Source organism: Lichenostomus cassidix, chromosome 19 (genome assembly GCF_008360975.1).
Source record: "Lichenostomus cassidix isolate B80296 chromosome 19, HeHo_3.0, whole genome shotgun sequence".
Classification (NCBI taxonomy): domain Eukaryota; kingdom Metazoa; phylum Chordata; class Aves; order Passeriformes; family Meliphagidae; genus Lichenostomus; species Lichenostomus cassidix.
Genome location: NC_139499.1, coordinates 2,536,343 through 2,555,781, shown reverse-complemented (window position 1 = coordinate 2,555,781; position 19,439 = coordinate 2,536,343). Strand labels below are relative to the sequence as shown.

General features: G+C 59.1%; 1 protein-coding gene and 1 long non-coding RNA gene across 4 annotated transcripts; one reads left to right on the top strand and one right to left on the bottom strand.

Annotated features, from left to right (window-relative positions):
- Positions 1-604: 604 nt before the first annotated feature.
- Positions 605-2,343, bottom strand: METTL27 (methyltransferase like 27). Of its 3 annotated transcripts, XM_085078397.1 has the most exons (5): positions 2,176-2,341; positions 1,973-2,101; positions 1,758-1,893; positions 1,585-1,677; positions 605-1,133 (listed from the first exon to the last, which is right to left on the bottom strand). In XM_085078397.1, exons 1-5 carry the CDS (start codon positions 2,281-2,283, stop codon positions 895-897), a joined length of 705 nt encoding a protein of 234 aa, XP_084934523.1. In that variant the 5' UTR covers positions 2,284-2,341; the 3' UTR covers positions 605-894. The 3 variants fall into 3 exon arrangements, with proteins under 3 accessions (XP_084934523.1, XP_084934524.1, XP_084934525.1); XM_085078398.1 differs by lacking the exon at positions 1,585-1,677 and having other exon boundaries at positions 2,176-2,343; XM_085078399.1 differs by lacking the exon at positions 1,973-2,101 and having other exon boundaries at positions 2,176-2,342.
- Positions 1,071-7,143, top strand: LOC146428936 (uncharacterized). Its single transcript, XR_014855737.1, has 2 exons — positions 1,071-1,151; positions 6,561-7,143. It is a non-coding gene; the product is annotated as an uncharacterized LOC146428936 (long non-coding RNA).
- Positions 7,144-19,439: the final 12,296 nt, after the last annotated feature.

Sequence of the window (19,439 nt, the reverse complement as noted above, 5' to 3'; positions counted from 1 at the left end):
GGGACACAGGAACAGGATGAGCAGGAACAGGTCTGAGGGAAAGGAAAAATGAAAAAACCCCAAGTATTCCAGCAAGAGATTTGGGTAAAAAACTTCCCAAGGGAGCAGTGGAAGAGGAATTGTGGAGGCAGCCCAGCAAGGGGCTGGGGGAACAGGCTGGGCAGGCAGTGCTGGGTGCCTCCTGGGTGGGGAGCAGCCACCAGCTCCCCAAATCCCTTCCAAACTCACTTCCCACCCAGACCATTAACTACAAAGCTGTGGGAAAATGAGAGATCCAAGCAGCTGTTGTGGGATGAAAGGCGGATGTGGCACTTGGAAAGCCTCTCCAGCTGGGAGCCACCTTGGCACTGCTGCTCCAGCTCTGGATGTGGAAGCTCCTGCACCTCAGGGCTGGGTTAGTCCCTGGGGAGGATGAGGATGGGAGGCCACAGGACACAGCGATGGGGACCCACCTGCAACAGTCCCCAGGTAAAGACCACGGGGCTCTGGGGGTGGGAGATGAAGAAGGATCCAGATTTTGACCATGAGTGCTCAGGTGGGTAAGGTGGGAGAAGACATCCTGGACTGGAGATGCCTTGGAACAGCCATGGGGGTCTGTGAGATGTCACGGTGAGCATTGAGGTGTTGGGGACAATACCTGAATGTCAGAGCTAAAGGTGGTGCCCAGCAGACCCTGGTGAAACCAGGAGACCCTCCCCATGCTGAGGAGCAGACAAGGTCCCCAAGAGGGACAAGCCCAGAGGGACAAGCCCAGACCTCGGGGAGAGGAAGGCAGGGAAGGGAATGAGGACACTTCTCCAAAATGTTGTCAGCCCCCAGCAGCTGCCCTGCCCCAGGAGGCTCAGTTTTACAAGGGGCCAAGTGCTCAACCCCCCTCCACAGCCATGCTGGCTCTCAGTCCTCCTCGAGGTGGGGAACAGGGCATTTCTGGTAGAGGTAGACCACCCCGGAGATGTAGCCGGTGCCCTGGGTGCTCTCCTCCTCGCTGGTGGCTCTCTCCCAGTACTCCACCTCCTGGGCCAGCAGCTTCTGCCAGGCTCCGCTGCGCTCCAGCTGCCCCAGCGCCGCCTCCAGCCCCGCCTTGTACCGCAGGTTCGAGGGGTTGCTCCTCGTCGTCAGGCACACGAAGCCGCCTGCGGGAGAGGGGACAGGTAACGCTGACACGGGGTGCCCCTTTCTAGGGATGGCATCCCCTCGGAAAGGCTGGGGACAGGGGGAGGCAGTGAGAGCCTGCCGGGAGTCAGCGGGCAGGGGACAGGCAGGGCAGGGGACAGGCAGGGCAGGGGACAGGGCACAGACAGGACGGCAGCCAGAGATGGGCACCCCGCACAGGGGCCAGCGGGCAGGGGTGGGCGGGATGTCACTCCTGAGCACAGGTTGCCACGCACCAGCACCGCCACTGCCACCTCCTGCCTTGTCCCACCGCCCGGCCCGGCACTGGGCAAGGTCAGGCACCCCGTGCCATCGCCCGTCCCTGGCAGCAGGGACCAGCGCCCAGCCAGGGACCCACATCCACCGGAGCTCGGTGTGCTCATCCCACCACCCGGGGGTCCCGGCGGGGAGGGGAAACGGGGCACCCCTCACCCGGCTTGGTGACCCGCAGCAGCTCCGGCAGCACCGTGCTCGGCACCTGCCCCTCGCCCAGCGCCCCCACCAGCGTCACGGCGTCGTAGTGCTCTGCGAGGACACGGGGCGTCACCGGCGGGACAGGCGGGTGTCACCGAGGGGTCCCCCCGGGCTCCGTCCCCTCCCGTTACCTGCGGTGGCGGGCAGCGGCTCCCGGCCCAGGACGCAGAGCCGCAGCTCCTGGTAGAGCCCGGTGCTCCGTGCCCGCTCCAGCATCCCCGCGCTGCCGTCCACGCCGTGCAGGCAGCGGAACCCGCGCCCGTGGAGCTGCGGGGACAGAGGCACCGTCACCCCCGCGCCATCCCGTTATCCCCATCCCGCTGTCCCCGTCCCGTCCCGCCGGTACCTCCCGCGCTACCAGCCCGGTGCCACAGGCCACGTCGAGCACCCGCGCCCCGGCGGGCGGCGCGGGGAAGGCGAAGGCGAGCGAGGCGGCGGCGAGATGCGGTGCCCGGTACTCCAGAGCTGCCACATCCTGCGGGGACACGGCGGTCAGCGGGGACAGCCGCGACCCCCCCGGCGCTCCCGTCGCCGCGGTGTCCCCGCTACCTGCTCGTAGCGGGCGGCCCAGCCGTCATAGAGCCGCAGCCGCTCGGGCAGCGCCGAGCCCCGGTGAACCGCGGCCACCCGGTCCCGGACCGCCGCCGGCAGCACCATGCCGGTACCGGCCGGAGCCCCCGCGCCCCATTGACCCCGCGGGACACGCCCCCCGCAGCCCATTGGCCCAGAGCTCCGCCCAGGACACGCCCCCCGCAGCCCATTGGCTCTGTGTCCCGCTCAGGACACGCCCACCGAGCCTCATTGGCTTCTCTGCCCTCCCAGGACACGCCCCCCACACCGCGCACCCTATGGCTCCGCCCACGACACGCCCATTGGCTGCTCACCCCACCGAGGCCACGCCCCTCACGCTGATTGGCTGCTGGCGCTGCCCCGGTGGCGGGTCGGGAGCGACCAAGTGCGCTGGGAAGGGGAGGGAGGGTGAAGGGCCAAGTGCCCTGCGACGTGACCGAGTGTCCTGAGGGGTGGCCAAGTGACCAGGGAGGTGTCAAATGCCCTGCGGGGGGTGGCCAAGTCCAGGGATGGTGACATGAAATGCCCTGAGGGGTGACATCGAATTCCCACGGGGGGTGGCACCACGATCCCCACGGCTACCACTCTGTCTGCAGTGTCCCCTGTCCCTGTCACTTGTAGGCGTCAGTTCCCATCGCGTCACTCATGTCCCAGGCGCGGGGACCGTCCCCTGGACAGGTCACCTGGTCCAGCCCCACACGGCCCCGATGCTGCGCTGTCACCTCCATCCTGCATCCTCCACTCCTCCGTCCCCCTGCGCGGCCACCACCCGAGCCCGTCCTGTCCCTCGGTGGGTGACAGCGACAGCCCGGGACTGTCCCCGGGGAAGAGGCCTCCCTGGGATGTCACTGGGGCTGTCCCCTGTTCAACCAGCCTTTGGTGTCTCAGCGAGGATGTGGGACAAGCTCTGGGACAAGCCACCGCTGTGCCCCATCGCCTCTGGCTGTTTCCAGCGGCGAAACACACATCCAGCCGCTAATTAGTGACGGATGTAGCCGCTAATTAACGACGGGAAGAAAACGCGGTGCCTGACGGAGCCGCTGAGTGCCCCGAGGCCGCGCTGGTGGCCTCGTCACCTCCTCTGTGGTCCCCGCGTCCCCCTGCTCCCCTGCCCTTCCCTCCCTGGGGACCTGCCCGCGGTCACACGTGGGGACAGCTGAGCCCCGCGGGCGGGCAGTGCTGGCCGGGGCCCTCGAGAGGGAGCCCTCCACCCGCGGGACGGACCCCACGCCCCGCCGGGCTGCCGTGTCACCCCGCGGTGCCCTCGGGGAATTCCTGGTGGAGTGGCAGGGGACAGTGCAGGGCCGGGGGGCGGCGAGGGCTCGGCTCCGTGAGGACAGGGATCGTGCCACCCACCCGAGGACACAGGGATGGCTGCCAGGCGGTGTCAGCAGTCCTGCCACTGCTCATGGGCATTCTGTCCCCTCTGTTGCCACCAGCGTGGGCCCAATCCTGTCCCTCGTGCTTGGCTTGCCCGGCAGAGCAGTGGCCACCGGGCCTCCAACAGCAGCTCTCACAGCCCCCTCATGGTTCCCACCACTAATTAAACCTTCATTTACAAACCAGGGCCAGGAGGCACTGCCAGCACCCTCTGTCCCTGGCTCTGCTGTCCCCAGGGGCCACTGGGTCATGCCTTCCCCAGCCTTGCCCTGCACAGACCCAGCCCCAAATCAGCCCAGCATTTCCAAGCATCCCCTTCCCGGGGCTGCCTGGCTCTGTCACAGCACAGCTGTGCAGACACCTTCAGCCTGTGCCACCACCACGGCTCCGGGCTGGCTGGGACCCAGCATGGGCCAGCTGGGGTCTGCACTGGACCTGCTGCCAGCATTGGGTGCCCTGGGCTGTCCCCACTGACAGCAGGGACAGAGGTGGCAGCAGGCTGTGGCAGGTTGGAACCTCCCATGGCCGGTTCTGGTGTGAGGCTGGACTTTGTCCTGACACGTGGCCTGGTGCTGGCGAGCTCCCGCTGGGGCACAGGACATCCTCCTCCTATGGTGCAGCTCCTTGGGGAGCTGGCCTTGTCCCCGGCCTGGGGACAGGGGTCTGGCTGTGCCTCGAGGGGTGCTGGCACCCTGGAGCTCAGATCAGCCACCCTGCTGGAGTGTCCCCACCACCCCTCAAAAGGGGTTGGGGACATTCACCCCCGAGGCAGGGGCTGATCTGTGGTGGGACCTTGCCTGCCCTCCCTCCCCAAGGAGCTGGTGCAGTGGTGGAAGGGCAGCTTAGGTGGCTTCCTCACCTTCAAATCTGCCACTGAGCTGGGACAGGAGCTGGGAAAGGCCATGTCTGTGCTGGGTTTGGGCACATCTCCAGGGTGGGCAGTGTCACCTGGTACCCAGCCTGCCTGCAGGGAGCCCCTCTGAGCCTTCCTGGACCCCCTGCTGAAGTGTGTGGTGGCACTGGTACCCTGGGCAGGTGGCCTTGCATGGCCCAGGGCCTGTGGAAGACATCTCTGGCACATCCTTGGCCCTTGGGGTGGGAGCAACGCTGTTCCCCTGGACATCCCAATGTTGTTGGAATGTCCCTAAGTGTCTTCATCAAGGTGGAGTGACAGAATGCTGGGTCTCATGTGTGCCTCAGAGGTTTTCTGGGTTGCTCACACAGCCCCTGGGTCCAGCTGAGGAGTGGATTTGTTCCCTGGGGCAAGGGGACAGATGCTTAGAGGGGGACAACTGTGAACTTGGCAGCTTCTGGCTCAGAGGACTTTGGGGACAGTCATGGTAATTGTCACTGGAGGCTGCCAGGGTCATGGGCTGCATCTCTGTGCATCTGTTCCTGCTGCAGCTTCTTGGTGGAGCAGGAGCATGCCAGCACCAGGGAACATCCTCAGGGCATACCGAGACATTCACAGCTCTGGGAAAAGGCTTCTCATGATTCTCTGAGCTTTCTGCTGCATTTCCCAAGCTGGGAGAGCATGGACAACCATCCCATGGGGCACTTGAGCCACACAAGGTGGAGGTGGAATGCTCTCTGGGCAGGAAAACCCTGTGGGGTGAGAGCTGGGTGGGATCTGGAGCCCCTGTGGTGAGACAGAGGCAGGAGGGAGGTTCAGGTTGGATATTAGGAAAAATTTCTTCACAGAAAGGGAGGTCAGGCCCTGGCACAGGATGGCCCCACAGGGGTTTGACAGCCCTGGGGATGTGACACCTGGGGACATGGGGCAGTGCTGGGGATGGTTGGACTCGATGATCCCAGAGGGCTTTTCCAACCTTGATGATTCTGTGGTCTTTCCACGGTGGAGGTGACAGACAGCAGGACAAGGCTGGGGTGGCTGATAGGATTTCACACACCCTGGGTGGGATTGCTCTGCACTCACATCCTTAGAGGATGGAGCATTTTCCTTTCCCAGCATCCAAACGTGACTGGAATCTGTCAGCCCTGAACGGCCCAGTTCTCCCCTAACGCCATCCCTCTGGTGTCCAGCGACTGTGGATTTTGTCCCCTGAGCCCCACTCAGCACCACGAGCCCGCCTGGCTCGCTGGGCTCCTGCCCGACCTCTGAGTGTGTAAATGCCAGCGCTGCTGTGACTGATGGTGCCCGGGGCTGCTGTCACCGCGCCACCTGCCCTGGTCCCCATCGCCAGCGCGGCTCCGGAGCAGGTGACGAGGAGGGGCTGAGCTGTAAATCAGCGCTACTGGGCGGAGACCAGAGCGGGGCGGGAGCAGCACGCGGGGCTCGTTCAGGAGCCTCTCAAGGCTGGGAAGGGATGTCCTGCCCTCAGCAGAGCCACACAGCCCCCCGGGAGCTGGGGTGTTCCCTGACTGCGGCTGTCACCCCGCAGGGCACTGGTCATGGCTGGTCACCAGGGACATCCCTGCCGTGCTGAGAACATCCCTGGCCGCTGTGCTCCTGTATCTGTCCCAGCATCCACATGTCACCTGCCTCCCATCCTACCCGCAGCCCCAGTGTGTGGCTTCCAGACTCCCTTCTGTGCCCCTGGGGCACTTCCACACCCCCTCTGTATCCCCCAGGGCATGGCAGTCCCGTGCCACCACATCACGGTGCTTCCACACTGGTGACATTCCCATTTCTTGTCCCCATCCCAATTGCCAGTGGATCCATCCTCACCTGAGCTCAGCCTCTTCCTCATTTCTGAGCAGCCCCACAAACCTCCACAGCCCAGCCCACGGACTTCACTCCTTGTCCCACTCCCCCCTTGTTCCCTCTTGTCCCCATTGTCACCTGCTCTTTCCCCCTGACTGGGGACTTCCCACCCTGGCCATATCCAACACAGCTGAGGTCCCACCCACAGCCACACGTCCCCTGTTTCTCTGTCACACCCCTCACCTCCCGGCCCCATTTCCTGTCCCTCGCAGCTCTTCCCGCAGCCAGGTGAATTCCCTCCCTGTTCCCATTTCCACAGGCAGTGCCATGACATCATGGACACCTCACCTTGGCACACCTGAGCCCTGTGACTCAGTGTCTCTCCGTGGCAGCACCTCGGGAACTCAGCGTCCTTCGTGGAACAGCACCCTCGTGATTCAGTGTCCTTCGTGGAACAGCACCCCTGTGACTCAGAGTCCTCAGGTCCACCCCAGGAGCTCCCTGTTCCCAGCCTGGGACACAGCGTGACTCACTGGTCACATCCCTGCCACTCCTGGGATTCCAGGTGTGGCTGCACCACAACCCCGAGCTCGGTGCAAACCCACCCGACCGTGTCCCCAAATCCCCCCGGCCGCCTGCCCTGCCACAGCCTGGCTACCCAGATCGCTCTGGTGACACTCAGCCGAGCTCCAAACCTCCTCCCTGGGACTCTCCGGCTTCCTCCCTGCATCTTGGGAAGTGACTGCCACCTCCTGGGAAGATCAAGGGACAGGCTGGGTGAGATCCAGGAGGTGGAAGTTGAAGTCAATAAAGCCCAGCTCAGTAATTAGGTGCAAACTTTCACTAGAGCAGGAATTAATGAGGGGATTAGTGACTATAAATAAACAAAGGATTTCTTGTGACTTGTGAAAGATGACTCAGTGTTTTCAGGCAGGCTGGCTGTTCTCCAAGTGATCCCAGTGATGCCAGGGCAGTCTGGACCTTACCTGTTAAGGTTCATCCTGATGATCCTAAAGCACTTTGACATTTGATATTTGGTGAGGTCGAGCCACCTCAACTGCCTACACCAGGGCTTAGGTGGTATTTGGGTGTCTGAATCCTAAAAAGCCGTTTGTAACTCCCTTCACCAACTCCCAGCTCAGTATTTTCAGGAAGGAGGGCGGACTGCTGTGTCCAATTGCTGTTATTTATTTTATCCCCAGGCTCTTGCAGTATTTCCTGGAGCCCAGTCCTTCCTTTCTCAGGGGCATCCCTGAATCCCAGCTCTGCTGTGAGCTCAGCAGCTCACAGGAGGGATGGAGAATCCCTGTGCTGCTTCACACCCTGCCCATCCTGCCCCAATGAGGATTTGAGGGCTGTCCCTGTGGGAATGGAGCCAAAGAGGTCAAACCATTGTTACTTTCTTGAACTGAGCTGAACCTGAGCTGAGCATTGCCAATTCCAACTGGAACCGAATCTCCAGACTTGGACCATGTCACACATCCAGGGAAAGCAAGCAGAGGAGTTACACAAGTGGTTTGGAGCGAGAGCAATGGAGTGGGAAGGTGACAGCGGGTTGGGTGACGATGACCATGGGCTGAGTCCCTACAATCCTAGAAAGGTTTGGGTTGGAAGGGACCTTACTCGTTCCATGCCCCTGAGTTCATCCATCCTAGAGCTTGATGACATCTTCTCTTGTTCTTGAAATGACGTCAACCCATTGCTCCTGGCTGTTGAGTCTTGCCTTCCCTTTGCCGAGGATTCCAGCTCTGGAGGACTTTGCCGGAGGATTGCATCTTTGGATTTCCTGGCTGGAACCTCTCCTCTGAACGCTCTCCAGCCCGTGTTGATCCAAGTGACCTGGTTAGGCAGGCTAGTGGTGGGTCTCCCCGAACTCACAGTTGCAGCTGGAAGAGGGTGTGCAATTAAACTCCTGGAAAAGGAAGGGCGGCAGAGCAGCAAAGAGAAGGCTACAGGCTGGGAGCTGCTGCGTCACAACTCCTGGGAAGCACGTGTGAGGGAGGATGCCGAGGGGAGCTGCCTGCCCCTGCAGAAACAGATTGAAGGGAGTAAGTTCAGGGAAAGGCCAGGAATCTGGCAAAATGGAAATCTTGGGAATTATCTCAAGAACGAGGAGGAGGAGCCCAGACAGCGGAAATGACTTTAAATCATTTGAGACAGGGTAACAGGAGTGCATGGGCAGAGGCAGCACAGCCTGCTGGGGGTGGCTGATGGATTTCCCAGGGTCCAAAGGGAAGGTGAAGGTGGTCCCTGGTGGTCCTGGTGACCCAAGGTGGTCCCTGTGGTTCTGGGGAGGTGTGACCATGGCTGGGTCTGGGGTGGCTGCTTGGTTACCTTCCTTTTCTACATTAGGTGGGGAGTGCAGATGAAGTCCTCCTTCATCTAGGGAGAGGCCTAGGGCTGAGCTCAGCCTAGGCTGGGCTGGAGGCACAAGGACCTTGGATTAATCCTGTATTTCCAAAAGCTGAGCTATAGGCTTTTGTCTTATGGCCCTTTGAACACTGGCTGAAGAAATCTCATCTGTGGATTATCTCAAGTAACAATTAAAGTGGGAGCTCACGTGTGTTCAAAGGGTGGGTTCAGCTCGAGTTCATGGAAGAAAAATCCACCAGGGATTATCACAGTCAAAGGCTCAGCTCTGGCTCAGCAGGTCCATGAAAACTGCTGTAAGCTGGGAAAGTATTTGGGGCTGTGTCACCCTGTGTGGGTGCTGTGGGGTGAAGTGCAGGGGAGCCTCGGGCTTTGCCCCCACCTCTCAGTACAGGGCAAGGCAGGGAACCTCCTCCTCCTGGACTGCAGGAAGGAGTTTGATGCTGTTTCACAGGACCACGACTCTCCTGGGGCTGTTCTAATGTGTGTGGAGGTGTGGTTCCCAAAGTCCTCAACACGCTTGAATCCACAAGAGAAGCCTTGAAGGAACAACTCTAAGTGAGCCTGACTTGTTGAAGAAATGATCTTTTTAAAAAAGACACCCTACAACCCACCTTGTTAAGGGAGATGCTGTAAGAGGAAACTCTCAGGCTGACCTTGGTGGAGAGCAAGGGCTGGAGGAGCTCCATGGAGGCTGGAGAGCAGGATGGGGATGAGGATGAGGATGAGGATGAGGATCAGGAGGAACCTGGTCTGATGGGCCTCAGCAAGGGAAGGACAATTGCTCTGCTGGTAGTACAAGGATTTGGGGGTCAAGATGGCAGCAAAGTACCAGTGTCAGAGAAGATTTCTGTACCAGGCCAAGGGGTAATGCTGTCCTGCTGCCAGAGGGAGGGTTAGATGGGATACTGGGAAGAAATTGTTCCCTGTGAGGCTGGGCAGGCCCTGGCACAGGGTGCCCAGAGAAGCTCTGGCTGCTCCTGGATCTCTGGCAGAGTCCAAGGCCAGGTTGGACAGGGCTTGGAGCAGCCTGGGACAGTGGAAGGTGTCCCTGCCCATGGCCAGGTGTGGCACTGGATGACATTTGAGTTCCCTTCCAACCCAAACCATTCCAGGTCATGCTGGTCACTCTCCACCAGTCCCTGAAGCCTTGGCCAGTGTGGAGGTTCTCTCTGTGACCCAGCACTCCCTGCTCAGGTGTGCAGACCCCCCAGCCCGGGGTGCCTGCAGGCTCTGTGTGCAGCACAGATGCTCCAGACCATGCCAGATCCTCTGTGTTTCTTGGCCTTCAGCTCCTCAGCCATCTCGCCAGGTATGTAACTATCCCAGCTATTTCCTGCTGTACCGCAAGAAAAAAAGTGAAAAAAATTAAATCATCCAACCTTTGGCCCCGATTGATATAAATCCACGCTGCAGCATTGCAGACGGATTGCGTGTGGTGGCAGCGCCGCCAGCACCCCGTGCCCTGCCTGTTCCCTTTGGCAAGGGGACCTCGAGGGGCTGCCATGGCCGTGGCCTGGAGCCAGCTCCCATCGCAGCCAGAGTGATTTATGGCCAGTGTTGCTGCTCCTGACAGCCACATCCTGGGATGCTGTGCTCCTGCACCGCCTGCAGAGAGGGACTGTGGCTGTCTGGGGTTGTCAATGTCCCCTGCAGCCACCCTGACCCTGGCAGGGAATGGGGGCAGAGAGGGGCAGCTCCCACCAGTGCTGCCTGTGGAGTTGGGGATGAGGAGGGACACCCTCCCCCCCTTCCCAGTAATTTCCCAGGGACTCCTTTTCATTTTCTGTCTTGTGATAAGAATGCCAGGAGTCCAACATTCCAGGATTACATTCCGTAATCCCAAACTGGCAGCCCCTCGCTGCCCTGTTCCCAGGCTGGTGTGATGGGTACTGCCCTGTGGAGCAGGGACCAGGCTGTGCCAGGCTGGCCATTGTCCTCACCTTGGGTGCCCTGGGGGCTGAGCTGGGGCTGCTGGGCTTGGCTGCAGGCCCTGAGTGTGTCCTGAGAGCCTAAACCCCCTGGGACTGCAGCTCAAGACAGTGCAGAGCAGCAGATGCTCTGCTCCTCTCAGGCCAAGGTCACTGAGGGGATTTGTCATCCCTGGGCTTGTCCCCAGTTGCCCTCAGTGAGCATGTCCCATCCTGAGCTGTTCCTGGCACAGGCTGGGATGTGTGGGACCCCTGTTTCCCCAGCCTGTGGGACCCCAGATTCCCCAGTTTCCCCAGTCTGTGGGATCCCCCCAGGCTGGCAGTGCTCTGCAGAGGTCAGGTGCCATAAGGACTCCACAAAAGCTCCCTGAGTGCCACCAGCCCTGTCCAGTCACGGTCACAACCCCCTGCCCCTGGCTCCTGCCACAGACTAGCTCTCCAAGGCTGTGTCCAGCAGGCAGGAGCTGGTGCCTGTGGTAGGTATTCTGTTATTTTTTCAGCTTTTTTTTCCCCAGCAGAGCAGGCAAGCCACAGTCTGGATTCCAGTTCCACTGTAATCGTGCTGTTATCTCTCCCCCAGGGTCTGGTTTCACTCATGCTTGGGGTCGCTGTGAGTGGATGGATGTCTCCCTCAGGGCTGTTCCAAAGCTTTCCCTGCCTCTGCCCTCTCCCACTTCCCGTGCTGCCCTCGCTGCCCTCTCCTCTTCCCTTGGCCCTGAGCCCCAAGCCCTGCAGGGCAAAGGCTCCTGGGAAGCACCTGCAACCCTGGAGTGGCCCCAGCAGCCCCTGTGTCCTCAGCAGGGCACAGGACACAGGTGAGGAGGAGCTGGGGCCAGCAGGAAAGAGCCCCTGGAGGCTGCTCTGTTCCATGCCCTCATGGTCTGGTGACCTTGGCTTGCTGGGGTGCAGCAGGACCAGAGGTGACAGCTATGCAACACAGGGAATTGTCTGAATTTGTCCTGATGGAATTTTTTCCCCTATGAGGGTGATGGAGCAGTGGGTGGGACTTTGCTCTTGGAAATGTTCAGAACTTGACTGGCCAGAGGCAACACCATCACCTCAGAGCTGCTGTGCTGGGGGCAGTGGGGCTGAACCAGAACACCTCCAGCAAGCCTCTCCCACCTCAGGTACTCTGGAATTTTCCGACTGTGCACAGGAATGCTTGTGACAGTCCCTGAGGGGCTGAAGGCTCTGAGACCTGGCACCAAGCAGCCCTGGGCTGGTCACTGTGGGCTCTGGTTTAAGCTGGGACACTTCCCTGGGATGTGACCCTTGTCTGGCTGTGGCACCTGACCCAGTGCCAGGATGGTCCTGACTTGTGGATCCTCTCCCAGGTGCCAGAGCAGCTCATGCCAGGCTGATCCCAGACATGGTCCCTGGTGTCCCAGGGATGATCCCACTGCCCCATGGGGGTGAGGGCTCCTCTTTCCTCACTGTCCTCTCAGGGTCACTCCCTGCAGTTTGGTTTCTCATACCCTTCAGAGGATGTTCCCTATGGACCAGCTGTGGGATCCCAGGATTCAAGGGCTTCACTTCACTGCTCTCACATCTTTCTGTTCAATAGCAGTCCCAGTGTCCCCAGGGCTTGGGAACGGACCCTGACCCCCTCCTAGGATGGCTGGTGGCCACACAAACCAGGACAGTGTCCCCGGCAGTTCCCAGGCATTGCTCCACATGCTGGGCCAGAGCTGGTGTGACACTGCTCGGGACACTGGGATGCGTGTGGGTGCTAATCTTTGGGGCCATCAGGCCAGGCACTGAACCAAAATCCAGCTCTAATTGGCCTCTTCCAGTAATTCTTCCTGACAAAACAATTAAGTTTCTCAGGCAAGAGATGTTCTTTGCAAATGGTCCGTGCCAGATGCTTTTGCTTTTTTTATCTGTGGTATTTAAGGATCTTTTCCTAATACTCACTCATTATTTTATGAGGCACAGACTGGTTCTTCCTGCCCTTTTGAAGCTCAATATCACACTCATGTTTGTTTGTTGTCTCAGGGCTTCCCTAACTCTATGTGAGAGGGTTTTTTGTTTCATTTTTTAAAGAAATCATTTAAAATAAACATTCTTGATTTGTAAAGGGCTGGGCCCTGTGAGACAGGGCAGGGAACGGGATGGGCTCCAGCCCTCCCAAGCCTGCAGAGGCTGCATGTTCTGCAGTGGGACTGAGGTCAAAGCTGGAAAAACTTGCAAGGCAGGATCACAGAGCAGGGCCCCTGCCAGACATGTGGAAAACATGAGCTGGGGGTGGCTGCAGTGGGGGGCACGGGCTGGCACTGCCCACAGTGTCCCCTTCATCCCTGCCCACCTCTGGAAATCCTAAGGCTGCTGCACAGTCCTTTGTCCCCCACCTGGGAGCTTTGTGACTCCACCTTCCTGCCATCCACTTTTAGAGCCTCCAACTCCTCTTTTGGGGCAGCCCATCCACTTTTAGAGCCTCCAACTCCTCTTTTGGGGCAGCCCATCCTCTCCTTTCCCAACCTGGGCCCACTGAGGCTGCATGAGATGTGTTGGAGTTCTGAGGAGCTGCTCATCTGAGATCTCCTGGAATTCTCAGGAGCTGCTCATCCGCATGTTGCTCACCCCTGTCCTTCCCAGGCTCTGCTCTCAGCGGTGTTTACTCCCATTCCCACATCCCTTCCAGTCTCAGGGCTGGTGTTCCTGCTCCCAGGAAAGGTTCAGCACTGGTTCTGATGGGAGCAGCACCCCAGGGAGGCTGGCAGCTCTTGGAAGTGGAGTATTGGAGGAACAAGAGAGCATCTGGATGGGGTGTGGTGTAGGGTGACACCAGATGGGTTTTGGGGTGACTCTGTGCTCTCTGTGGGGTGCCTGAGCACAGTGCTGGGGTTGTCTTAGTCCTCATGGTCTCTGACATCTTGCTCTGTGACTCCAGCCCTGCTGGCTGCCCTTCCAGAGGATCTGGAAGATCCTCTGGAAGGAGGATGGGGTGGGTGTTGTTTGATCAATGGGGCTAAGCTGGGTGTTGTTTGATCAATGAGATCCCAAGTGCTACCTTGCCTGGCCTCTCTGGAGCCGGGAAGGTGTTTGGGGATGCTGGGGAGGGCAGGGTGGGGCTCTGGGGGAGGATGTCGAGGGAGGGCACAGCTGGTGTGCAATGTGTGGGCTCCACAGGAGTGGCCCCACAGCAGATCCCAGCCCTCCTGTGCCACCAACACATCCCCACGGGGAGGGGACAAACAGCTCTGGGGAGGCGGTGGTGACTCCCTCCTCGTGTGTGTGTCCATCCCTCTTAGCCTTGGGGCTGTGCTGGACGGAAAGAAACCCCAAATGTCCACGGCAGGTGCTCCCGCGGCTCGGCGTGACCTTTCCCAGTGGGCTCCATCCCAGGGATTCAGTCACTCCATAAATCTCCTTCCTCTGCAGCACACCACGGCGAGGCAGCCCTGACTCAGGGCTGGGAGTGTCCAGCTGCGGCCGCTATCTCCGCGGAGGAGCCGTGTGTGGGGCTGCCAGCATTTCCAGGCGAGAGACAATCGGGCTTTATTTCCCTGCCACATAGGAAAAATAATAAACATTCCTCGGGTTTGTTTTCAGGCTGCTTTGCGGAATAAATCTCAGACTGTTGTTGTCTCCCCGGGCTCCCCGGTCCTGCAGAACTGCCTGTTCTCACTCCATGAGTCACCGACGCCTGCGCTGCTGCTGGCGGCACCTCCGAAATCCCGTGCGGTGCCCGAGGGCTGCTCCGTGCCGGGTGTGCTGTGGACACCTGGAGCAGAGCTGCTCCACAGCCCTGGGGAGGTCAGCTTGGCAGTGGTGTCTGTCGGGATCTATGAGCCTCTGGACACGTCTGAACCTGGATAGCCATGGTCATCTTGGTCATCTAGACCTGGGTCTTCCTTCCAGGGTCCGAGTCTCACAGCATCTTCAAGGGGAAGGGGCTGTCCCATGGGACAAGGGCTCTCTGGGAGGAGACCAGCTGGAGCCAGTGGCCATTCCCATCCCCTCTGCTGGGTGGGAAGGAGATCCAAGGGATGCTATGGCCTCTGTCCTTCCACCTGTGGGAACATCTGTCAGCAGATCTGGGTCCTTCCTCTCAGTGCAGGAAGCTTGGCCTCATGCTGACCCTCATTCTGGAGATGTGGCTGCATGGGGAGGAAATGCCCACACCCCTGCCCTGGCTGATACCCTTGGAGGCATCCCATTGCTGTGGGAGGTGTGTTGAGAGGGGATCATCCATGGAATGTGCTTGGAGTCAGGTTCACACCACTGCTGATGCACCGACTGGGTAACCTGGGGCTGGGAGACAGGCAGTGCTGGACTGGCACCTCCTGGAGCAGCAGATCTTGGTGTGACCAACAAGCAGGGATGACCCACATCACCTCCAAAGTGTGCCCAATGCCAGAGTGCAGACCTCCCAAACCTGGCACCCAAAGCTTGCCAATGTTCCTCCTACAAATGATCCCATCATGGAAAACCATGGAGACCCTAGACTGTGGTGTGGGCAGAGGGCTGACCCCAGGCTGGGTGGTACCTGCTGTGAGTGACCTGTGCTGATGAGCTGAGCCCCTTGGCACAGGTTTGGGGCACCTGAGTGTCCCACAAGGTGGGATGGAGCAGAGCAGTGTCCAGAGTGTGCACATGGCAGGATGGTGACCTCAGCCACAGCAGCGCCACGCGTGTGTCCCAAAAATAGCTGGGTTTAGAAACACCAAGTCTGCTCGTGCTGTTGCCCAACACTCATTACAAATATAGTGGCAGCTCAGCCTGGTGAAACTGCGGCCAGAAACAGTGAGATTTTCGGCAAACAAAGTGACCCTGGGAATGAAGGTGGCTGGGAGGGATTTGGGGCCCAGGGCTGCCAAAAATGTGGTGAAGGACTCTGAGGTGAATAGTGAATAAAACCCCCAGCCCCAAAGGTAATGTATTTAGCTGCCTCACAAGGAGGGAAAATGGGATGAGGAATGAATGAATGGCTGTTGCCAGGCGGGGCTGTTCAAGCCCTGGAACAGCTGAAAGAGAAAGAGAGGCTGGATGAGCACTGTGACCCTGGGCAGCAGGAGAGATGGGCTGGCTCAGCCCAGGGGTCAGACAGGAGCTGACACATTGCTGATGGCCCTGATGGGGTCGTTTCAGAGAAATGGGATTGCAGCTTGCAGGAAAGGCTCCAGGAGGGGAAGTCATTCCCGGGAGATGCTGGGTAGAGAGGCTTAAGGGCTGTGCTGTGCAGTCAGCAACACACTTCTCCAGAGTTTCTAAAATCAGACAAGAACTGGTCTGTGCAGAGAGCTCTGGATGCTGTTAGGGGAAGGAGTGAGGGGGCTCTGCTGGTGACAGGTGAATTCCTGGGCTTGGGATGGAGGATCTGTAGGCACTAGAGAGCAGCGTGGCTGCTCGCCTTGGCCATCAATGAACAGAGTGTTTATTTGGACATCTGAAAGGTCAATTTGCTAAAATTCGAAACAATTGCTGGCGTGACCGACTGGGACTGTAAATTTAGAGTGGGAGGTGTTAGCAAAAACTGGGACTCGTTCAAGGACATCTCAACAGTGCCCCAAAAGCCATGATTTCATAGCCCAAAATAATTCTCCCAGGGAAGAAGCTGTCAGAGGCGGTTTGGACGTGTAAGTGTGGTGGCCTGCAGCTGCAGGGGGAGGACCAGGCTGCCCCAGTGGTGCAGCAGGTGGGAACCAGGCGGGGGCTTGGCCAGCATCTGGGGCAGAGGCAAGGGACTGAATGAAGGCCAAAGTGTTGACTTTGTTTTGCTGCCTTGGAGAGGGCAGCGTGCCTTCCCGTCTTCCTCATCCTTCTGCCTCAGCCATGATTTCTGGAGGGGTGACTCATGCTGAGCAGGCAGTGGGAAGGCTGGTGGTGTGGAGCTGAGTGCCATTGGATGGGAAAAGAGACGTTGGTGACACATCCTGGGACAGCAGGGTGATGGCAGCTGGTGAAGACCTCTGGCAGGATCTGCCTTAGACCCAGCAGAGCACCCAATGTCCTGGCTGGCTGCTCCATCCAGCAGATTGTCTGTGGACAGAGACAGGAGAAGGCTGTAGGGGTGGTGATGGAATCCCCAGGTTTGGCAGTTCAGAGTCCATCTGGCCCATGGGACACTCCCGTCTCTCCTGGAGGGGACAACTCCAACACGGAGGAGGTTTCTGCTGAGAGCCTGGGATGTGTCCAAAGCCAGGGTCCAACGCATGGGCTGGAGGAGGAGGAGCACCCCAGGGAGCACGAGGAACAGGGAGGGCTCCAGCAATGTACAGAACTGCTGGTGGTAGGAGGGGAAGCCAAAGCAATCAGTGAGCTGTCACCGGCTGATGGCAGCGAGAAGCCTTTGAGAACATTTAGGACAACCAAGCGAAGCCAACCCCAAATCCCAGCCCTACGTAAAACAAATGGGGCCTAATCGGAACAAGCAAACCCGTCAGCGTTCAGCAAACGACTCCACCCTGTGCGGGGTCAGAGCAGAGACACGTTCGATCCTGGCAGGGTAAAGTAATTAAATCTGTAATGAGGCAGACCGGGGTAAAGCAATTATAACGAGGGAGGCCCTGCAACTGCAGACCAGCAGGCCCAGTTCACTGATACCCTGGAGCTGGGAATGAGCTGCTGGAAGAGTCCCTGAAATGCTGACATCAAACAGGTCTCGGAGAGACTGGACAATGCCAAGGGGTTGGACATCTGCCATGAGCCAGGGCTCGATGGCCCAGGGAGGGGGCTGTGCAGCCGGACGTGGCTGTCCACTCGTCACAGACCCTGGTCCCAAGGGCTGGGAATGAGCTGCAGGATGCAGGGTGTGGTTTGTCCCACTTGCTCGGAGGAGCCTGGGTGGTGATGTCACCGTTTTTATAGGTACTTGCACATAAAGATATTTCCTGGTGGGGGATGCTTTGGGGAGCGTTGACAAATGCACACCACGGTCCGCTGGCTGCAAATCTAATTTAGACAAGCTCAGCCTCGAAACAAGCTGCAGTTTCCCACTCTTTGAGGGTCACCAGGCACTGGAGGAGATTCTGGATACTGGGAGGATTCACCATTGCCTGGAGGTCTGGCACTGCTGCACCAGGTTTTTCTAAGTCAGGCTCTGGGCCAGCTGGTAGGAGAAATTCTCCAGGTAAGCTTTGCTGGCAAGGATCAAACCATGCTGTTCATCCCATTCCTTCATGGCCTGGTGGAGAGCCAGCTGGTGTGTGCACAGCTTGTTAGAATCTCAAAATCTCTGAATCACTGAGGTTGGAAAAGCCCTCTGAGATCATCGAGTCCAACCATTCCCCAAGCACTGCCAAGGCCACCCATGTCCCCACAGCCACAGAGCTGTTAAACCCCTTCAGGAATGGTGGCTCCACCACTGCCCTGGGCAGTTCCAATGCCTCATCACCCTTTCTGTGAAGAAATTTTCCCTGATATCCACCCTGACCCTCCCCTGGCACAGCTTGACGCTGTTCCCTCTTGTCCTGTCCCTTGTTCCCTGGGAGCAGAGCCTGACCCCCCTGGCTTTACCCTTTGGTAAGGGGCACCCAGCTAAAAAAGGAGCAGAGTGCTCACAGGAAAGTGGCTCCAGCTCCATGTCCAGCAGTAAAAACCTGCTCAGACCACAGGCCACCCCCAGAGGATCATGGAACCAGGATGGTGGTGGACATTGGATATGACACAGGAGATGGACAAGACAGTGCAGAGGAATGGAGGTTGTTGTGGGATAGAGACCTCAGCCACCAAGGGTGACAGTACAGACAAGCAGCAGACTTTGCTGGGGACAAGGGCACAGCTGGTGGCACTGCCACCACCTGTGTGTCTGCAGAAGGAGCTCACTTTGTGTGCGAGGAGTGTTCTCCCACCTGCCTGGAATTACCCAGAAGGTGGCACAGGTAGGATCTTTCCCCAGGACACCCAGAATGCAGCTGGATGCTTGCTGTCCTCCCTGGGGGCACTTTTGCTATCCCACCCCTGCCCACTCCCTCCTCCTCTGCTCCATCCCCCCCAAATCCCAGGGAGAATGTGCTCCATCCCTGTGGCTGGGACACCCTCCACCTTGTGGGTGCCCCTTCCTGCAGGAGCTCTGGGGAAGGGAGGCCTCTGAAGAGGCCATTTCCATGCCAGAATAATGCCGGGCACTTTGCCTGGTGCCATTTGCACAGCTCGTGCTTTGGCTGGTCCCCAGAGCCGTCCAGAGCTTTGTTTCCTCAGCACTCGTTCAGTGGGAGGGAGGGAGGGAGGGACAAAAATAGACCTGAGAGGAGAGCAGATGAGAAACCACATCCTGGAGGGGAGGGGATGTGTTGGAGCAGCACACCTGAGCCCCAGGGCACGCTGTGGGAAGCACTGGATCACCCCAGCAGTGGGTCATGGACCTAATCCCCATTCCCTACACCCTATATCCCTTGGTTTGGGGCCAAATGAGCCTCAAATGCCAGGGGATGGTACCAGCTGCTCTGAAGCTCTGCTCAGCTTCTGGGAAGATGTCCTGGCATGGCAAGAGATTGTGACTCTGAAGAGCTCCAAACTAGATGGTGGCCCCAGGGGACAAGTGTTGGGGAAGATTTCCTTTCTCCCAGCACTTCCCAGGTTTGTGAAAAGGTTCCTGAGGTGCTGGGCTGGTGGTGGCATCCTTGCCAGCTCACCCTTGTAGAGGCAGCTTCCCACCATTCCCGTGTCCCAGGATGAGGGGGTGTGCTTGGGATGGGACCTGGGATGGTCTTGGTGACACCCCAGTGAGGCTGAGCTCCCCAGGGCTCAGGCTGCAGCACGGGGCTCCAGGGCTCTCAGCTCTGTCCCCTGCATGTCCCTGGGGAGCTGTTCCACTCCATCCATCCCCTTCCAGCCTCAGGAGAGGTGTCCACTGCCCACTCTATCTCACTGTCTAGGAATTTCTCCTGAGATTTCGTCTGCATTTTGCTGTCCTCATTTGCACCTCCTTAGGCTCATTTACACCCTTCCATCTT